Below are 17,123 nucleotides of genomic sequence, written 5' to 3' on the forward strand. Positions count from 1 at the left end.
TGGTAAAGAAACAGTTCCTGACAGAGCACATATTGACTGTTTTCAGGACGGCAAGAATTCCTCGCCAATCTTCAATATTGTCCAGTTCGAGCTTTGTAGACAGAGAATTGTGACAGCACGTTCGATGTTTTTCAGTGGTTTTTTGGCTCGTGGCGGAGATTATTTGTAAGTTGGGAAGAATCGAGCCCTCCTGGGAGTTGCTGCCACCGTATGTGGAATGCGCGAAAAGACATCGAAATGATAAACAGACAACAATATTCTGCATATGAATGTCTGCTTTTGACTGGGATCGGGTTTGGGACTGTTGTTATCAGAGTTCCGGTTTTGGGGGGGTGGTTGGTTTGGAACAAAAAATCGTCGAGTGCCAAACATCGACTAAGCTACTTTCGGAAGTGAGCCCTCGAGCAGCAGCAGTAGAAGTGGCTTTCCTGGAAGCCTTGGAATCTTCCACTTCGTTAGCTATAATCCCTTCGCGTTTTCCACGGGCACTGGTCCCGTTTCCGGTGGGGTGTAGAAGAGGGGAAGGCAAGAGGGGCAGATTTTATCTCCGGAGAGCAAGCGGAAGAAGAAACGCAGCGTAAAATCCACGGAATTTCTGAGGATACGGTATAACTCCCGTAGCTAGTAGTCCTTCGTGCCTCGCAAAGCTTGCTATGCTTCGGAATGTGGTTGTAATGTGTGTGCGTATGTATATATGAGTGTGTGTGTGCGTGCAGGAATCTTCCACCGGATCCGTTGGGCGTTGGGCCGGTTTCGAAAAACCCTTTTGACCTCTTCCAAAAAAGAAGAGAGAGAGAGAGAGAGAGAGCGAACGAGACAGGAGATAGCGAATGTCAACTCTTCAAGTTGCATGTTTTATTCAATCTTGCCTATCAGGAATTTCTGGATTACCCATCTAGCTGACGTGACACTAAAGCAGGACGCAATGTGAGCTTGAACGAGAGAGAGAGAATGAGAAAGAGAGAGGGCACATTTTCTGCCAAATGTTTTCGCCAGCGAGCAACGGGGCAACCAGCATTCCACGCACTCTAAGCACGGCCGTGTACAAAATACCTTGCCCTTACAGCGTTTCGGGAGGCCGGTTCGGGGTTTTAAGGTGCGTTTTGCGAACTGCCGCCAGGATTGCCGGGTCCAAAATTCCATCTTTTCAGCGTAGAAACAAAACGATATTCAAACCGACAAAAAATACTCGAACGAAGGTATTTCAACGAAACCGAGCAGATTTCGAGCAGTTTTCGAGTAGTTTGCGAATGCATAGCGCGGAAGCTGTCATTTTGATAGATTTTTTTAATTTAATGTTTTTTTTTTGAATGTGTTGCTGGTTCTTGTCTCGTGCTGAGTGATTCCAAGCGTTGTTATTGGATGTTTTAATTGAAACAAAACATGCCGTAAATACGCTTTATGGTGTGTAGACGACGCTAGGACATAAAAAGAAGCAAACTGCTGTTCCGTTCACTTCGAAGATATGGTGTAGAATGTAAGAGCGAAAATAATTCCTTTCTTGGTGCAAGAAAACAGTCTTTGCGCCCAAGAAAAAAAAAAACGGTATATATTTTAGAAGCATAAAAGAAAACCGGGCCTCCCTCAAACGATGATGAAGGAGCTGAAAGACCAAGAGGAAAACGCATCTCGTCCACTAAAAAGAAATTGAAAAGGTCCAATCCGAATCCGAAGCAAACCAGGCTCCCGAATGCTTTCCCGGTCGTTTCCTGGTGCTAAAGTAAGTAAATCCTGACACGGGGAACAAAAAACGATGAGCCAACTCGCAAGGAACCAACGCCTAAAGAGATCTTGGAATGTCCCTATTCCGCTGGCGGAACTGAGACTCAGGCAGAGGCGAAAGTGCGGGTGAACAAAAACAAACACGCAAGCAAAAAAAAAAAAACTGAAAGATGGTCGCGCTTTCAAGTTTTGCGCGCATCTCGGCCAAAATCCGGAAAAGATATCCGTTCGTCCACTTTTCCCATTCAACAAGTTTTCACCTCGCCTCGGATGTGATGTGGAGCTGGCCGGAGACGGTAGCTTTGAAGCTCTCGAGGTACAAACTGAGCCCTAGCTAAAACATAAGCAAAAAAAAGAAAGAAGTCCCTCTCTCAGAAACATTCTTCTCGTTGGAAAAAGGGCCTCGGCACGAGGAATGAAAATCGAGCCACTTTTCGGGCTGGTCCTTGAAGATGGATCCAGCGGCCGTCAACGCTGAATAACGCGCTCTGGGGCCCGTTTCGTCAAAGGGAAGCGAACCGTGTCCAGTGGTGAAGGTGGTGGTGGTTTCGGCCCAAGATGAAACCCATAAAAAGACGTCCATTTCTTCGCACAAATGAATGAACGAATGATTATCACTAGGCAGAAGTCTCGTCATAAAAAATCGCTACCACGTCGTGAGGGTTTTTTCTTCCCCGATGCAGGCGCTGGCTTTACATCGGTCAAGCAAGAGAAAAAAAAACTGGGTGTAAAGATGCTGAAGCAGGGCAGCCGGGATGGATATAAACACAACTCAAATAACTAATAAAGAAGGCTGGCAAGTTTGTTTTCCTCTTGCAGCGTGCGATGCTCGCCTTGCCACTCTCTTGTGTTTCGGATTTATTCGTCATTCGTCCACGCGGGACGTATAAAATCCAAAGATATTGCATTTTCACAGCATGTCCACAGGACGACGTGTCACCCACCCGGATGAGGCGCACACCCGTTTTCGAAAGTGTGTGTGTGTGTGTGTGTGTGTTGGGTGTCGTCGCTGAAATGTCTACATCATAATAAAGAGTAAAGAATCGGTCGGATGTGCGGCTAAGTGAAAAAGGAAGCGAGTGACAGATTTATGCCGGGAGAAGCCCTTTTGAGTCCCGGAGAAGGAGTACAAATTGGGGTGAGGATTAGGCTTGTTGGGAGAGAGTACCGTCACAGAATGTAGGTGAAAATTTGAAAGATTGTAACCAACTTTTCTTTGGTTAATTTTTTACAAGAAGACTTTGGGCGCAATGTGTTTCAGATGATATCGTAAGAGGAGCAATATTTTAGGCAAGGACAGCATATGAAGTGTTGTGAGCATCTTTTCCAAATTATATCGCAAAAGCATCACTCAACTTTGAACAGTCTGCATAATGGCGTAACTAGGGTTTATAAACGTTAAGTACTTCTCTAAAACTGCTGTGCTTGCTGTCCGAAATTATGTTTGGCATTTATGATATCATCTGAGAAGATTGGCTTGAATATGATAGAATTTTGATGTGATATTCTGTGAAATCCCTCAGCAATTTCATTCTATTATTTAAAAAATTCCCTCCACATTAACACAGTCCCACCGAAAAGTGACCATACATTGTGATTAATATGCTGTACATTTGTGCGGTGTAATGCACAGGGATTTTCGCCGTCCCATTTTTCTCGCCAGCACCAAGGTAAAAAGAAAAACTGATGAAACTAATGTGGTGAAAATTCTTCCACACGGAAAACTAATCCCCTGGTATCAATCTTCCGACCGTCTGGTTCAACGGTTTCGGACTGATTATTTCATTCCCTTCCTTCGCTACTCACCTACACTCACAGGAACGGGCCACCGGGCCGATCGCCCAAAAACGAACAGGCCGATGGAATGCTTCGGCCGATGGAAAACATGTTTTCACTTTGTCGTTTGCGAGGCTCGAGCTCTCCCGGAGCACCGGATTCGTACCGGAATCCGACGCCAGGAAGGAAGAGATTCAAGCTTACCGGGCACGGCGGGTATAGTGGCGACGTAGTAATGCTATGCGGAAAATGGTGAAATTTTCACTCACCGTCACAAATTCCACATACTTTGCTACTGCTGTCCGGTTGGGGGAAAAAAGTTGAGCGAACTGTAAAATTTGGTGTGTAACACGAACGTAAGCTATAAAAATCGCTCTCAAAATGCATAATGCCATACGGGCTGCATACTTTCAGGCGCTACCAGCCACCATCCTCGGCGTCTAAATGGAAATTGACATCTCAATGCATTGCGGTTTAGTATAACTTCAGGGCGCCAAATCGGATTTCGTCCGCTGTCAGCAAACAATTTGCTACGGTTGTGTAACATTTGAAGAAAATGGCTCCATTTGATGGAGTTGGTGTCGATGTGATTTGCTACACCACTAACCGGTAGAAACTGAAAGGATACATCAAAAACGTGATTGATCGTGATACGTTTCGCTTCTTGGTGTTGAGTGTGAGGGGAGGGTCATTTTCTTCCCAAACTTCAACACTCTGGGGAAAACGCGTGAAGAAAAACGATAAAATTAAATGCACCGATCGTGTTGACAGTGGTTCAATCTAAATTTCGCCCTTCTTACTTTGTTGCCCTTGCTTTTTCTTCACGAGACACGTTTGTGCTGGGCAAAATAGAAAGCTGGTGGCATTTTCTTGGACAGCGATGCACTCTTTAGTTTCCATTTAAATAAGAAAACCAAGTCATGCCACACACACACACACTTAATCGGACCGACGGACGGAGGTTAATGATTGTAATGTTTTGGCCGCTGGTCGTGTTAAATTGAAATGTAAATTGAAAACACATTAGCTTTAAGTGGTTCAGCGGTCCCCGGTATGTTTTTTGCCCTTTTCCTTTCCAAATGCCAAATGAGATGGCAATAAAGTGCGCTCAACTCTTGCCGTTCCCGTGTAGCTGTGCTCGCGTACGATAAACGGGTGAACGTGAGAGAAAAACAGAAATTGGTAGAAATAAAACACTTTATTTAAGTGCATTGTACTGACCTCGATTCTATCGGGATGGGTGGGGTGTATTGTTTGGAGTGTGAGTGGAATGCCTTCCCACTCTCTACTTTAACAATCGCACCAAGCGTTGTCAATAAATTTTAAATGTTGTGTTTTTTTCTCTCTCCGATGCCTGTATTGCAATCCTTCCCGGAAGCGGAAGTCGAACCGTGGAAATGATTTGCAATAATTATTACCAACTGATCGCTGGTGCCGTGTTTAAGGTTCCCCTTTTTCTCTTGCTACACACTGGAACATGTATGCTGCGTCCGATTCCAGCTAGCGGGTGCTTTTCGTGCCATTTTCAAGAAGCTGTTCAAGCAACACTGCTACCCCCATCGACCGAAATCTGGTTGTGGCCTTATTTCCCGCTTTGGTGCATGCCAACCATGCCAGCACCAGGCCAAGGAAGGACCGGAAAGACGATAAATTTAACAGCCGAATGAAGTTTCGCAATTGTTCGCAACTTGGTTTATTACTGTTATTATTACTTCGGGTTCGGGCAGCGTACGGGCGATTCGGTGGAAATGCGTTACCCGGCTGCTGCTACAACTCGAAACTGTCGGTACCAATTAACGGGGGAAGTTAAATTTAGTGCCCGTTTCGCTGTTGCAAACAGACGCCGCTGCAGCACAAGCTGCCTGGGTCGATGCGTTTCGCTTAAAGTGTGCGTTTTCGGGGATGTAATAGTAGGTACGGGCCGCGCTTGGGCAGAAGTTGAAATTAAGATAAACGGTTTTCATTCAAAACTGGAGGAAAGTTAGGAGTTTTCAAAGAGGAATAAAGTCGGCAGATCGTCAAAAATTAAAATCAATAATATTGAATCTAGTTAATACATCGTGAGACAGAAAATAAGTTCCTCCAAGTCTAAAGAAGCAGTTCGAAGCATGCAAAACAAGCTAAATGTCCTATTCTTTTTATTCACAACGATTTACGCAAAAAATACTTTCATAAAAGCTCCTCTCCGTAGTGCATGTGCCTTTGCTGGCAATAACCAAAATAATGCAAATTACGTCCATCCTCGTTCCATTTCCCGGCTGACCGTGGTTTTTTTGTGGCCATTTTGTTTTTGTTTTGTGTTTCACCATCACATCACCATCACCGGTTCACTTTATACTTTGTTGTACCTTTCGAAACCTGAAGGCTTATCAATATTAATGTTAAGCCCATTCATTCATCAAGTTATTGACCCGACCACCCCGAATGGCAAATAGCAGCTGGAAGCATGGGTGGGAGTTGGTGGCTTAAAAGTTCATTTCAAAAACATACGCGCACACACCCGCGCACACCCACCCAAAAACCCACCAACCAATGAACCAGACTTCAGCGAACAGCCAACGCGTGAGAAAGAGCCACAGCAAAAAAAAAAGAACCAACTCAGTCCCTTTTCATCGTGGGTGAAACAATTTGTAAAGGTAGTACGAAGGAAAAAAGAGGAACAAACTTTTCGATACTAATTTTCCTACCACATCGCGGGGCGGGGTGTGCGTGAGTGTCACGCGTCCCGGCTGCTGTGGCAGTATTGTTTTTATTTCGAGGGTTTTTTCGCTTTCGCTTGTTTGCAGTTACAGTGCCGCCTCAAAGGAGGGAAGCTCGGTTTGCCCTTCGCACGACGCTGAAAGCATTAATCAGTTTTTGCATGATGAGAATGTAATGTATTGCTTGCGGTGCACACACACACACAAACAGCCGCAAACCCCCATTGAACAGACAAACATAGCCCGAGAGAAACTTGGTGGGCGGGGGAAAAGATGCTGCTCGATAATTTGAAAACCACCGGTAACAAAGTGGATTTTTATGGGTAAAAGGGTAATTTGTTAACCATTTTGTAGTGATTCTTTTTCCCCCTGTTTTTAACTTTTGGAAGTTGGCGCGTAAGCATAATACAGATGAACAAAAAGAGCGAGAGAGAGAGCGAGAAAGTGTGCAAACCGCGTGCAGTGAGGCAATAATGAGAACGCAAATGAGAGAAAATGAGGTAGTGGTAGAAGCGCTGTAAAACACCATTGATTGAGTCGCTCAACCAGCTATGGTGGAAAGGTGACTGTTTGCAATGAAACAACCGAAATTTCGCCTTTATTCTGGGCTGCATTTCTCAGCGACCAGGCGTCTCCATCGAACAAATTTTCATGAACAACCAGGCGTCTCCATTAAGTGTGGCATGTGTCCATTTAAGCAGTCGTAATTATTTTAACACACTGCTTCGATTCGAATAACAATCTAACCATTTGCGTTAAAGTAATTACTTCCCTTCGAATGTTAACCAGAAGAAACGAAGAAGCGAGACACCGGACAGATACCTTTTATTTACACCTCGAATGGTTAATCTTGAGTGTCAGCTGGAATGCGGGAATAGAATGGAATCGGCAACAGGAAAAAGACGCTTGTCCATCCCAAGAGATCCAGTACGTGTCTTTTCTCTTTCCCGCGTTCGCACGCGCGCTTAGCCGAAGAGAGAATGGCTTTCCCATTCACCTTTACACACGCCCATCAGCCTAACGCTAATGCAACACGCCTGACGATGATAATAACAAGTGATTATGGGTTCCATCGGCATCGCCCGCACCGACCGTGCTGCTAATGCGGAAGCAGTGACTGGCCGTGGTAAGGAGATAAATCTAATTTCAACTTCCATTAATAATTTTTTCGCCTTCATCGTTTCGTCTCACCTAGTGCGCCGTGGTCGGCAGTGTGCAACGGTGTGGAAAACACGTCTTGGAGGGGTGGGAAAAAAAGCAAAAAACAAAAGTAAAAAAGTTTTGCTCTTATTCCCACTGTCAAAACGGACGGATGGAGCACCACCATCCGAGTTGCAGTTGTGTTCGAGGTTCGGTTTGTGTCTTTGGTTTGTCAAAGAACGCCTCAAGAACATTCGTGCTTCGAAGAATTGAGCGAACAGGACGGGTGGGGGGGGATACGGGAAAACAAGGCGGAAAAAAGGACATTCCATTTCGTTTTCATTTCCACCGGTGGTCCATTTCTTGGTTGTTTGGCATGTTTTGGCTTACCTTCTCGGAGGGTTTGAGTTTCATGATATTAAAATTATGCTCGCGCTGTGGGCAAGAGCCATGGGATGGCCATCGAGCGCGCACAGCTTCAAGCTGGACCGCCCGGGTAGTAATATCAATTTGGTGAATCTTGAACGGTTTTGTTGCAAAAGCACCTTTGATTTTTTCTTAACGATCTTCCTTTCGAGCGTTCCGGCAACAACAGCAGCCGTGAAATGTATATCGTGGGCAAATTAAATTAAGGATACTACCAACCTGGATGAGGTTTTTGTTTTTCCCCAGGAAAATTTCGGACAGGCAAGAGCGATCTCAATTTATTTTAGCCACTGGACCTGGAAATCGGGTACCGGCCCCCCGCCCCTTCCTTCAGACGCAACTGGGCAGGCGAAATTTCATCAATATAAAATTAAATTTATTAATCCAAACAGCGTTGCAAAAGGGGTGCCCAGTTGGGTGGGCAATACTGGGCGGTGGAAATTAAATTTTGGTCTTTCAAACAATCGCGCAGCTTGCGATGGAAATACGGGTAAGAAACTAAAACCCCAACTCTGGGTGGGTGTTGATCGTATGCCTTCTTCTCATGAATGTGTACATAATTTAAAACACTCTCAACCGCCGGTAACGAGAAGAGTAAATAGCATGACCGTACTCTTGCCGTTTTTCGTTCATCATCATCATCATCCTCATCATCATGATCGTCATCTTCGTCAACATCGTTCTTACAGTATTCCTTTCATTTGCACAAATACTCGACTGGTCCCACTTCCGTTCCCTTTCAAATCGTGTGCGCCCGTAACGCTTCGTTGACTCGTGACATTTTTTTAATCAAAAGAAGAAAAATAAAGCACACACGCACACACAGTGTGCGGCTACAGTCCGCATCAAGCATAGACTTTTCAAACCTCAAAAAGAAGCGAAAGGAATCCGCTAAGAAAACCAACCACACCAACCCTCTTCAGAGAGGGAGGGAGTGAGAGAGAGAGAGGGCAAAACAAAATGGCTAACGGAAGGACGGGAAAAGAACGAACGCAGCATAAAATCCGAAGCACACACACACACACAAACAGAGCGAAAGCGTTGTAATGTTTGATTTTCATTCGGGATCCCTTTTTATTTGCCCTTCCCAGGGTTCGTTACACGGTAAGTAGGTCCGTGTGACCTTCGCCTCGCTTTTGATTGGAGCTGTTTCATCATCGGTTGATGCTGCCTGATGCCCGCGTGTGCTGAACCTGAAGCGCTGGAACGGAATTGCATCGAGAATCCGTTAGCTTGAAAGGTGAGCCATGTTACCGCAAATACCCATCAATCTTCACCCACCCGGGCGAGTGTTTGTGCGAATTTACTACGATTGCTACTTTTACACCGGTAAATTGAAACCAAATACCGCCATGAGGGTATAGCAGCCCGGCCCACAAGACAGCCCATGTTAAAAGCGGCAAACAAGCTATCGAACCGCTTCATAGTAAGAAGTGTGTCATGCGGAACGTCTAACTTAAGGCGTAGCTCACAATAGCTGTTTTAGGAATTAACCCTAAAAGTATGCAATTTGCTGGTAAACATTTAAATTATACACCGTTTTTTCCCATTTTTACAGACTGCCATCCGGCACAAAAAAGTCACATCGATCGAGTAAAATAAAACCGACTCTAACTTTTAAAGCGCTCATCCCGTGCTCAATTAAATGTCAGTTTGTGAGAAGGTGAATAAATTACTATTCACATGCACCATTCGGCGGTCAGCGGTACGGTTTAGAGCCAATTTCCCACGAGTGAAGCACACCTCGGTTTCACTTATAGCGCGACGGGAGCGCGAAACCAAAAACAAAAAAACAAACAACCCATGTCCGTGTGTATTGGCCTTTCAAATTAATCCATTCGTAGAATTGGGGATTTTATTTTCTTCTTCACACACACACACACGGCACACACGGACGGTGGTGCTGAAAACCCGCAGCTGGAAAAACGGAAGTAACACTGAAATGTGCACAATTTATCAATCAAATAAATCATCCACGTGCCCCGGTGTGCGTACGCGCACTTTTTGGGGAACGGTTTTATTTTTGATGAATATTGCTAATAAAGCTCAATGTGGGGAGCACAAAATGAGCGAGAGTGAGAGAGCGGAGAATGTGAGAAAAGAGTACATCCAACCGTGCTAATACTAGGGCGGTTGATTTATTGAACATTCTCTATTCGTCTGTGACAGATCTGCTTTGTCCAGCTGTCAGCCGTTGTTCTGTTTTATTTGTTATTGCTCTTTTGCTCGCGCGCGCGCCTGTCTGTCTGTCAGCGACGCGAAAGTGATGATTAATTGACTAAAAGTGCCGCAAAATGCACCGGGCGCGCTTTTGTTAAATGCTTTTTTTTGGTTTTCCATTCCGTTTCACTCCCACCCACGTGTGATTGATACGATTTTTGGCGAATTATTATTATGGGAGATGTGTTGCGGGGTTTTTTTTTTGTATCACCCGAACTTTCCGGCCTACCTTCGCCAGAACCTCTCAGGATGATGTCAACGCGGTCCTTGACTGGTGAGTATGCATTAAAATGCGTTGAAAAAGAGGGAACATAAAAATGCGGCCGCCTTTCGCGGGACCCACTGCACAGCAGGTGTGAGCAGTATCCTGGCGGGGTTAAAGGCTACACGCCCAGCGTCACACGTTACGCCGTGTTCGTGGAAGTGAAGACAGCAGGTCCTCCCCTGTGGTTTTGTGCCCGGGTTCCCCCCTCATCGCCCGATCCGGTGTCGGTAGCCTGAGTGGCTCTGGCGTGGCGTTGTTTTACACCTACGGCAGCGCCCCGACATGATCTCAACCGACGAGGTGAGAGGTTGAGCGCGGTCTCGCGTTTAGGGTGTGTTATCCTAGCTCCCAGGGGAAAATTCGGCGTGACAAGTTGGCGTTACGGGGGTGTGATGGGCTGGTGGCTCTCATCCGGTAGCGGGATGGTATAAATAGGACCGCACTCGCACTAGTTTCGTTTATCATTGTTTGAACGAGCGTTCGCGATGGATTCACGGTCGGTGAGCAATTTCGAGCTGAAAGCCATCAATGCCTGGGATAAGCGTAACTTTACGCGCGGCGTCAAGAGTTTGTTTTTGGAGTACTGCTCCAACAGTACGGTGCACGGGATCAAGTACTTTGGCTGCAAGCGACGAACCCTGTTCGAGAAGTATGAGCGCGAGGGCGCTGCCAGCAGTGACCTACCACTCCACCTAGGCCGTGCCGTGTCAAGTGTGCTAATTGTGATTGTTTCGTAGGATCTGGTGGATCGCAACGTTCCTGCTGTCGGTGTACGGATGTGGACGGTTGATCCAAAACATCTACCGCAAATGGGAACAGACGCCGGTGATTGTGAGCTTCGCGGAGAAGTCCACCCCGGTCTGGCAGATCCCGTTCCCGGCCGTTACGATCTGCCCGGAAACGAAGGCACGCAGCGAGTACCTTAACTTCACCCAGGTATACTTTCAGATGAACGATACCTACCGGGAGGAAATGGCCAACGAAACGTAATGTTCCTACCTCATTACTACACATGAGTGTTTGTGCTCGTCTCGTAACGATGTGTGTTTGTGTGTGTGTGTGTGCGTGCGTGTTAGTGTTTTGTGTAGCTGACCCGATTAGTGAAAAGGCACACGGTTAAAGCTGTTCCCTCCTCTTTTTAGCTACGATCGTTTCCGTGCGGTGGCACAGGCATGCGATGCACACATTCTTCGAGGTGTCAGCCTGAACCAAACGACCGATCCCAACTGTGTCGATCTGTTGCGGAATGTGTCGATGCCTCTGGAGACGGCACTGTTCTTCTGCAAATGGCGTAACGATGCGGGGCTGTGCAGTGAGTTCTTCACGGAAACGATTACCGAGGAAGGGATCTGTTTCACGTTCAACTCACAATCGGCCGGCGAGATGTTACGGTTGGATGAGCTTCACAGTGACTATGAGTACATTTCGGAGAAGAGACAATCGCCACTGTGGTCGCTCGAGAAAGGGTATGCGGAGAACACGGATCTCGATACCTATCCGGTGCGTGTGCTGGGAGCCGGTGCGAGGGCTGGGCTGTACGTGCTGTTGAATCTGTACGAGCGAGACACGGACTTTATATGTCGCGTAAGATTTGGAACTATTGGTGACGATAGGAAAGATATTAATTCTAGACTAAATATTTCAGGGACCTGTTCAAGGATTTAAGATCTTGCTTCACACCTCCAGCGAGTATCCGCAGGTATCGAAGCAGTATTACCGGGTGCCTCTCCATCAGGAAGTCATCATTTCGGTCAAACCACAGATGATTACTACGTCCGATGGATTACGCTACTACACTCCCGAACGGTAGGCGCTAAGGACTCTGTGAACGAACTTTAATGTGCACTAACTAATACCCGAGAATTCCCTTCTTTCCAGTCGGCAGTGCTTCTTCAACCACGAGCGCCATCTGAAGTACTTCAAGGTATACACCCAACAGAACTGTGAGCTTGAGTGCACCACCAACTACACACTGCATCGATGCGGTTGTGTGAAGTTCTCAATGCCTCGAGACGATCGTACGGAGGTCTGTGGAGCAAGCAAGATCGATTGTTACAACGATGCAGAAGACGAACTGCTAGAAGAAGACGTCAAGTTCATCGTGGACAAATCGCGCGACTATCGAGCCAAGTGTAACTGTCTGCCAGCCTGCACTTCGGTCCAGTACGATGCAGAAATCTCGCAAGCCGACCTCGATTGGAAGAGTCTGTTTGCTGCGTACCGGCAATCGCTCGGCGAGCAAGATGGTGCCCAATTTGCCCGACTGACGATCTACTTCAAGGAGGCACAGTTTATAACGTCCAAGAGAAGTGAGCTGTACGGTGTGACCGATTTTCTGGCCAACTGTGGAGGATTGCTAGGGCTGTTTATGGGCGTCAGTTTGCTTAGTCTGGCGGAGTTGATCTACTTCTGCTCGATACGCCCGTTCACCATACTGCGGGCTTATCGGGCCAAGAGACGCGAGTCGAACGTGTTCTTCGACCAGCCTCCGCCGATCATCGAAAAACCTAAGGACTTTTAATCGTACCAATGCGAGTTTATGTCTTAGATAGTGTCACTCAGGGAACTGCCAGATGATGCGGAGAAGAACATTTGCAGCGCCTTACTGTCTTGCTATGTACAAGTGACTAAATAAAATGTTTGATACTTTCTCTGCTTTCAATTATCTATAAATGTTTGTCCCGAACGGGGCCCTGACTGTCTTGCTTCACAAAGCGTTCATTATCAGCGTGCAGAAGGTTTCTACTGCGACAAGGGAGATGTTTCACATTCTTCGCGTGTTGAAATTGATGAATCTGTTCGAAAGTTGGTGCACAAAATCCGACAGAAACTGCAAGAAATTGAATCAGAACAGCACCAGTAGAGCCACGAAGAACGAGAACGCACATCATTGCACCTTGATTTGCATCATCGCTCCGAGACTCACCGTATCGACCACGAGAGACACCGGGCGGGTGCACTCGAAAATTGCACTGCTCTTATCTAATTTATATGCAAATGAAAAGCATTTGTGGCTTCGCGGTACGGGTGCAAGGGTTCGGGACACGCTTCAGAAAAGAAACCCGCACCCCGTCCCTCCCAGGGTGATCTTTGCGCCGCCGGTGTACTACAATGAAAGCTCCCACAGGCGTTTGAGGTTTGGGTCCTGCTGCAAAGACAATCTCGCTTGGCTTCGAAATCGCTTTGCAAGCAACACAAACTCACACACACACACACACCAACAGAGCGAATCGTTCATCTTCGTCTTTCGGGGCACATATTGAACTGAACGGCAAGGGTTCTCTCTTGAAAAGGGAAGATGCAAAATTTCATCGACACTTGCGATAAACTTGTGCTCTAGATTTTCTAGCAGCACCGAAAAGAATTCTTCGATCTAGGTCGATTGGCCGAACACGAACCACGTACCATGTTCAGTTCCAAGGAAAGGAGTCCTCTGTCTACTACGGTACCACAAACACACACACACAGAGGCACAGGCACAGACACCGGGAAAAAGGAATTTATTTTCATTATAATTATATTATCTCTTAAAGTGCCCCGCTTCGTTGCTTGCATCTTCGAGCGTCCTCGAGGATTTCTGTCCTCGGGAGATTGCAACAGCCCGGATCACGAAGAAGAGCTGTCGGTGGTGTGCGACACCTGTCCAACAGCGCCTTCTAGCTCATCAAGACTAGCCATCGCTCTTAGTACATTCAATAGTGGTGGTCCGTCGGCAACAGGGAGACCGAAAACACTTGTCATCACTGCAATGACCATCATCATCACCAGGAAGGTTCGCAGTCAAATCATGGACAACGCTCTCCCGAGACGACAACGCCCGATCCAGGTGTGTTTCGCTTTTTGGGGGGACAGCAAAATAACATTAATTCGTCTGTTTACCGAATCCGTGTGTGCTTCGCAAAGGAATTTGGGAAGATACTAAGCGTAAGCTGTCAAACTTTCAAGAAGCACCAAAGTAGTGCGGTCCCTGCTTGTGCTGGAACTTTGCAAACCGAGAAAGACCTTTCATGATCCGGTGGTCCCTCTGGTGTCTACTGTGGTGTCGTACTTTTGCGTGCCATAACAATGACATCATACTCACACACACACACACACGGTCGAATCCGGAACGAGATACGTACCGACACGAGGTCACTCACTCCAGTGATAGAAACAAGTGCGGTACATACGTATCAGTTCCGGTTCCAGCCGGAACGACAACACTTGATGCTACCTTTCATCCGTTTAATGACTCTTCCGGAAAGATCACACATGTTTCCGGTGGGTCCAGCAGTGGCGGGAGGCGAGCTGGAGCGCTGGAGTTGGTTGTACGATTGTTTGTCCAGGCCTCCCTCGAACTCCCCTGAACGCTCACCATTCAGGACAAGGAAAAACTGCGGAACGAAAAAAAAAACGGAGAGTCCACAGTATCTCACATCTTGACTCGCTCGCTTTGTCGGACTGGAGGAGAGCGTTCAACGGGTTTTGGATGGGGAGGATTCATTTTGCGACAAACGACAAACAAACAAACGCCCACGGTTGCATCTGCTGGGCTGGGAACTGCACTCCCGGCTTGGTATAAAAGAGGGGGCTGGGAAATGGAAAAAGTACAGCACTTTAGGGACACGATGCACGTGAACGTAGCAGCCCGGTCCCGGTGCTGGTTTCCCTGTAGGATTGCGACCAAATCGGGTCAGAATTTCTCCAGGGAGATCCAGGGACGAGTTGCCCAACATGGAAGTGAAGCACGCATCGTCCCATTCATGGGGCATGTATTTCAAGCGAAGGGTTGTACGTTGAGTCACTTTCCAAGCGGATGTACCCTGCATACTGGACATGCTGGAAATTGGAGCAAGACACCGGTGCCTACCTTTTACCCGGGGCAAGGTATAATGTATTGATTGTTCGAACGCAATTGGCAAATGTGCTTTTATTGTTCGGCTTGAGGATGAGGACACCGGACTCGGTATGGACGAGGATGATGATGATGACAATGGTAATGTTTTCCAAGGGTCCTGGTGGGTTCTGTGGGTACGCTTTTACGCTAAAACACGTACCGAAGGTGTGCAGGCTGTTCTGCGACATTGGGAAGATTTATTTCTGCACCCGAGCAGAGATCTCACAATTAGCTCCAAAGACTGTCGGTGCTCGGTGCGACGGCCCTGGTACGTGATCTGCCTGCTACGATAGGCAGACTCCAATACATCATTACTTTATTGCCACTTTGTGCAACGATCTAGGCATGCTTCCGGCCGGAGGTGGAGATGGAGTGGCGAGTGGAGCCGTCGTGATTTAGTGCGATGCATAAACAAATAAAAGCTCGCTCAATAAACAAACCCCGCCAATCGGATGGGCAAGCATCAACAAGTAAAGCCAATCGGTTACACCATTTCGGTTTCTCCCTCTTCGCCGAGGTTACTGCGGAGAAGTTCCATAGAACTCTGAAAATCCGTACCCGCTAGAACTTCGGGGATGGAGAACTTTTCGTCCCAGAAGACACAGCCCGAGCGGTGTACATTCATCTCGAGCAAGCGTGTTTTCGTGTTGCCTGTGGGAGGAACATATTTATTGGCCAGCACTTGAGCGAACTGTTGTTCTGCCAGTCGTATCGAATGGCACATTAAGTGAGGTTATAAGCACCACCCTCGCTTGCGCGATAAACACGCGCGTGGTGGTCGAGCAGCACGAACGAGTAGATTACTGCTTCATAAAACTAAAGCTCCGTACGCTTGTGGGGCTCTGGTCAGGACAGATGGAAATCATGGGCTTGCTTTTACCGACACGCAAATCTTTGGACCCTGCATTGGACCAGGTGAACGCATGTGTTTTCTTCTTTTTTGAAGTCATCATCAACCTCACCTAACCTCCCCCGGACCTGCCTCATCCTCGACGTTTCACACATCCGCCCACATCCGTCCGTGGCATGCTAATTAAATACACCAACATTCAATTACACATTACAGGCGTCCTCTTTCCGGTGCCGGATTCGAGTTGGGTAGGGCGCAGCACAACTTTTTCTCTCCACTTCCCGCCCAAACTTAATTGCACCGAACCTTCGTGGATTCTTGCTTCCGGTTCGGATTGTGGTCGGCGTGGAGCAATTCGTTCCGCAACTCCGTTCTATGGCGGGTGTGCAGCGAAAGTTACGAAATTACAACGAATAATTTAGGCTTTGAATTGGGCTTTTTTGTGTTTTTTAATTCTTGAAAACCGTGGTATTGCGTCTGTGTGCGTGTTGCTATTGTTTGTTTATTTTGTGCCGCTCGGTTCATTGTTCATTGGTCTGAAATCAGAGCTTTGGGCGTAGAAGGGATAGAAACTTGTTCGTGCAAAAATAAATTGACGAATTGTTTCTCGCTTTGTTTACATGCCAGGGTTAGAAGATCCAGCACGTGAGTATATTGGAATACTTTATTAGCAAGCTTTATTAAAAATGCTTTTATAATATCTAAGTAAGGCAAGGAAGTTAAATTTATTTAAAATCCTCTTCAAAAACCTTGAAAAATCATTCCCACTGCATTTCATAAGAAAGTTTAAAAGCTCTAAATGACAGCATTGCTAACCTCACTGTGTTTACACATGATGGTTAGAAGCTCCAGATATTCGCTTTAGTTCTTAGTACATTCATAGCAAACTATAAAAGATTTAGTTAGAAAGCATTTTAATAAAAAACTGTATGCTCTTAAGACAAAAGTCATGAATATAATCATTGAATTCTTATCCAATCGATGCTTGAAGTTAACAGAAAAGAATGCCAAATGTGGCCAAAAAAACCAAGCAGTGGAAACATCCTTTCAAATAACCCCTTTAGGTAGCAGTAAAAAGCGTGTTTTAAATTAAAACCTCAAACATTCCCCTTTTCTATTTCACCTTAAACTCCCTAGTCGTAGTCAACG

At 46.5% G+C, this 17,123-nt stretch overlaps 2 protein-coding genes across 3 annotated transcripts in view; one reads left to right on the forward strand and one right to left on the reverse strand.

The window, feature by feature from the left end:
* Positions 1-17,123, reverse strand: part of LOC118503076 — a 62,730-nt gene that overhangs the window by 34,482 nt on the left and 11,125 nt on the right. The window lies entirely within an intron of this gene.
* Positions 10,703-12,913, forward strand: LOC118503073 (pickpocket protein 28). The gene is made up of 5 exons (XM_036035950.1): positions 10,703-10,897; positions 10,986-11,234; positions 11,391-11,832; positions 11,894-12,054; positions 12,127-12,913. The coding sequence occupies exons 1-5, from the start codon at positions 10,734-10,736 to the stop codon at positions 12,767-12,769; spliced, it is 1,659 nt and encodes a 552-aa protein (XP_035891843.1). The 5' UTR covers positions 10,703-10,733; the 3' UTR covers positions 12,770-12,913.

The sequence above is a fragment of the Anopheles stephensi genome, chromosome 2, assembly GCF_013141755.1.
Source record: "Anopheles stephensi strain Indian chromosome 2, UCI_ANSTEP_V1.0, whole genome shotgun sequence".
In the NCBI taxonomy this organism is placed as follows: Eukaryota; Metazoa; Arthropoda; class Insecta; order Diptera; family Culicidae; genus Anopheles; species Anopheles stephensi.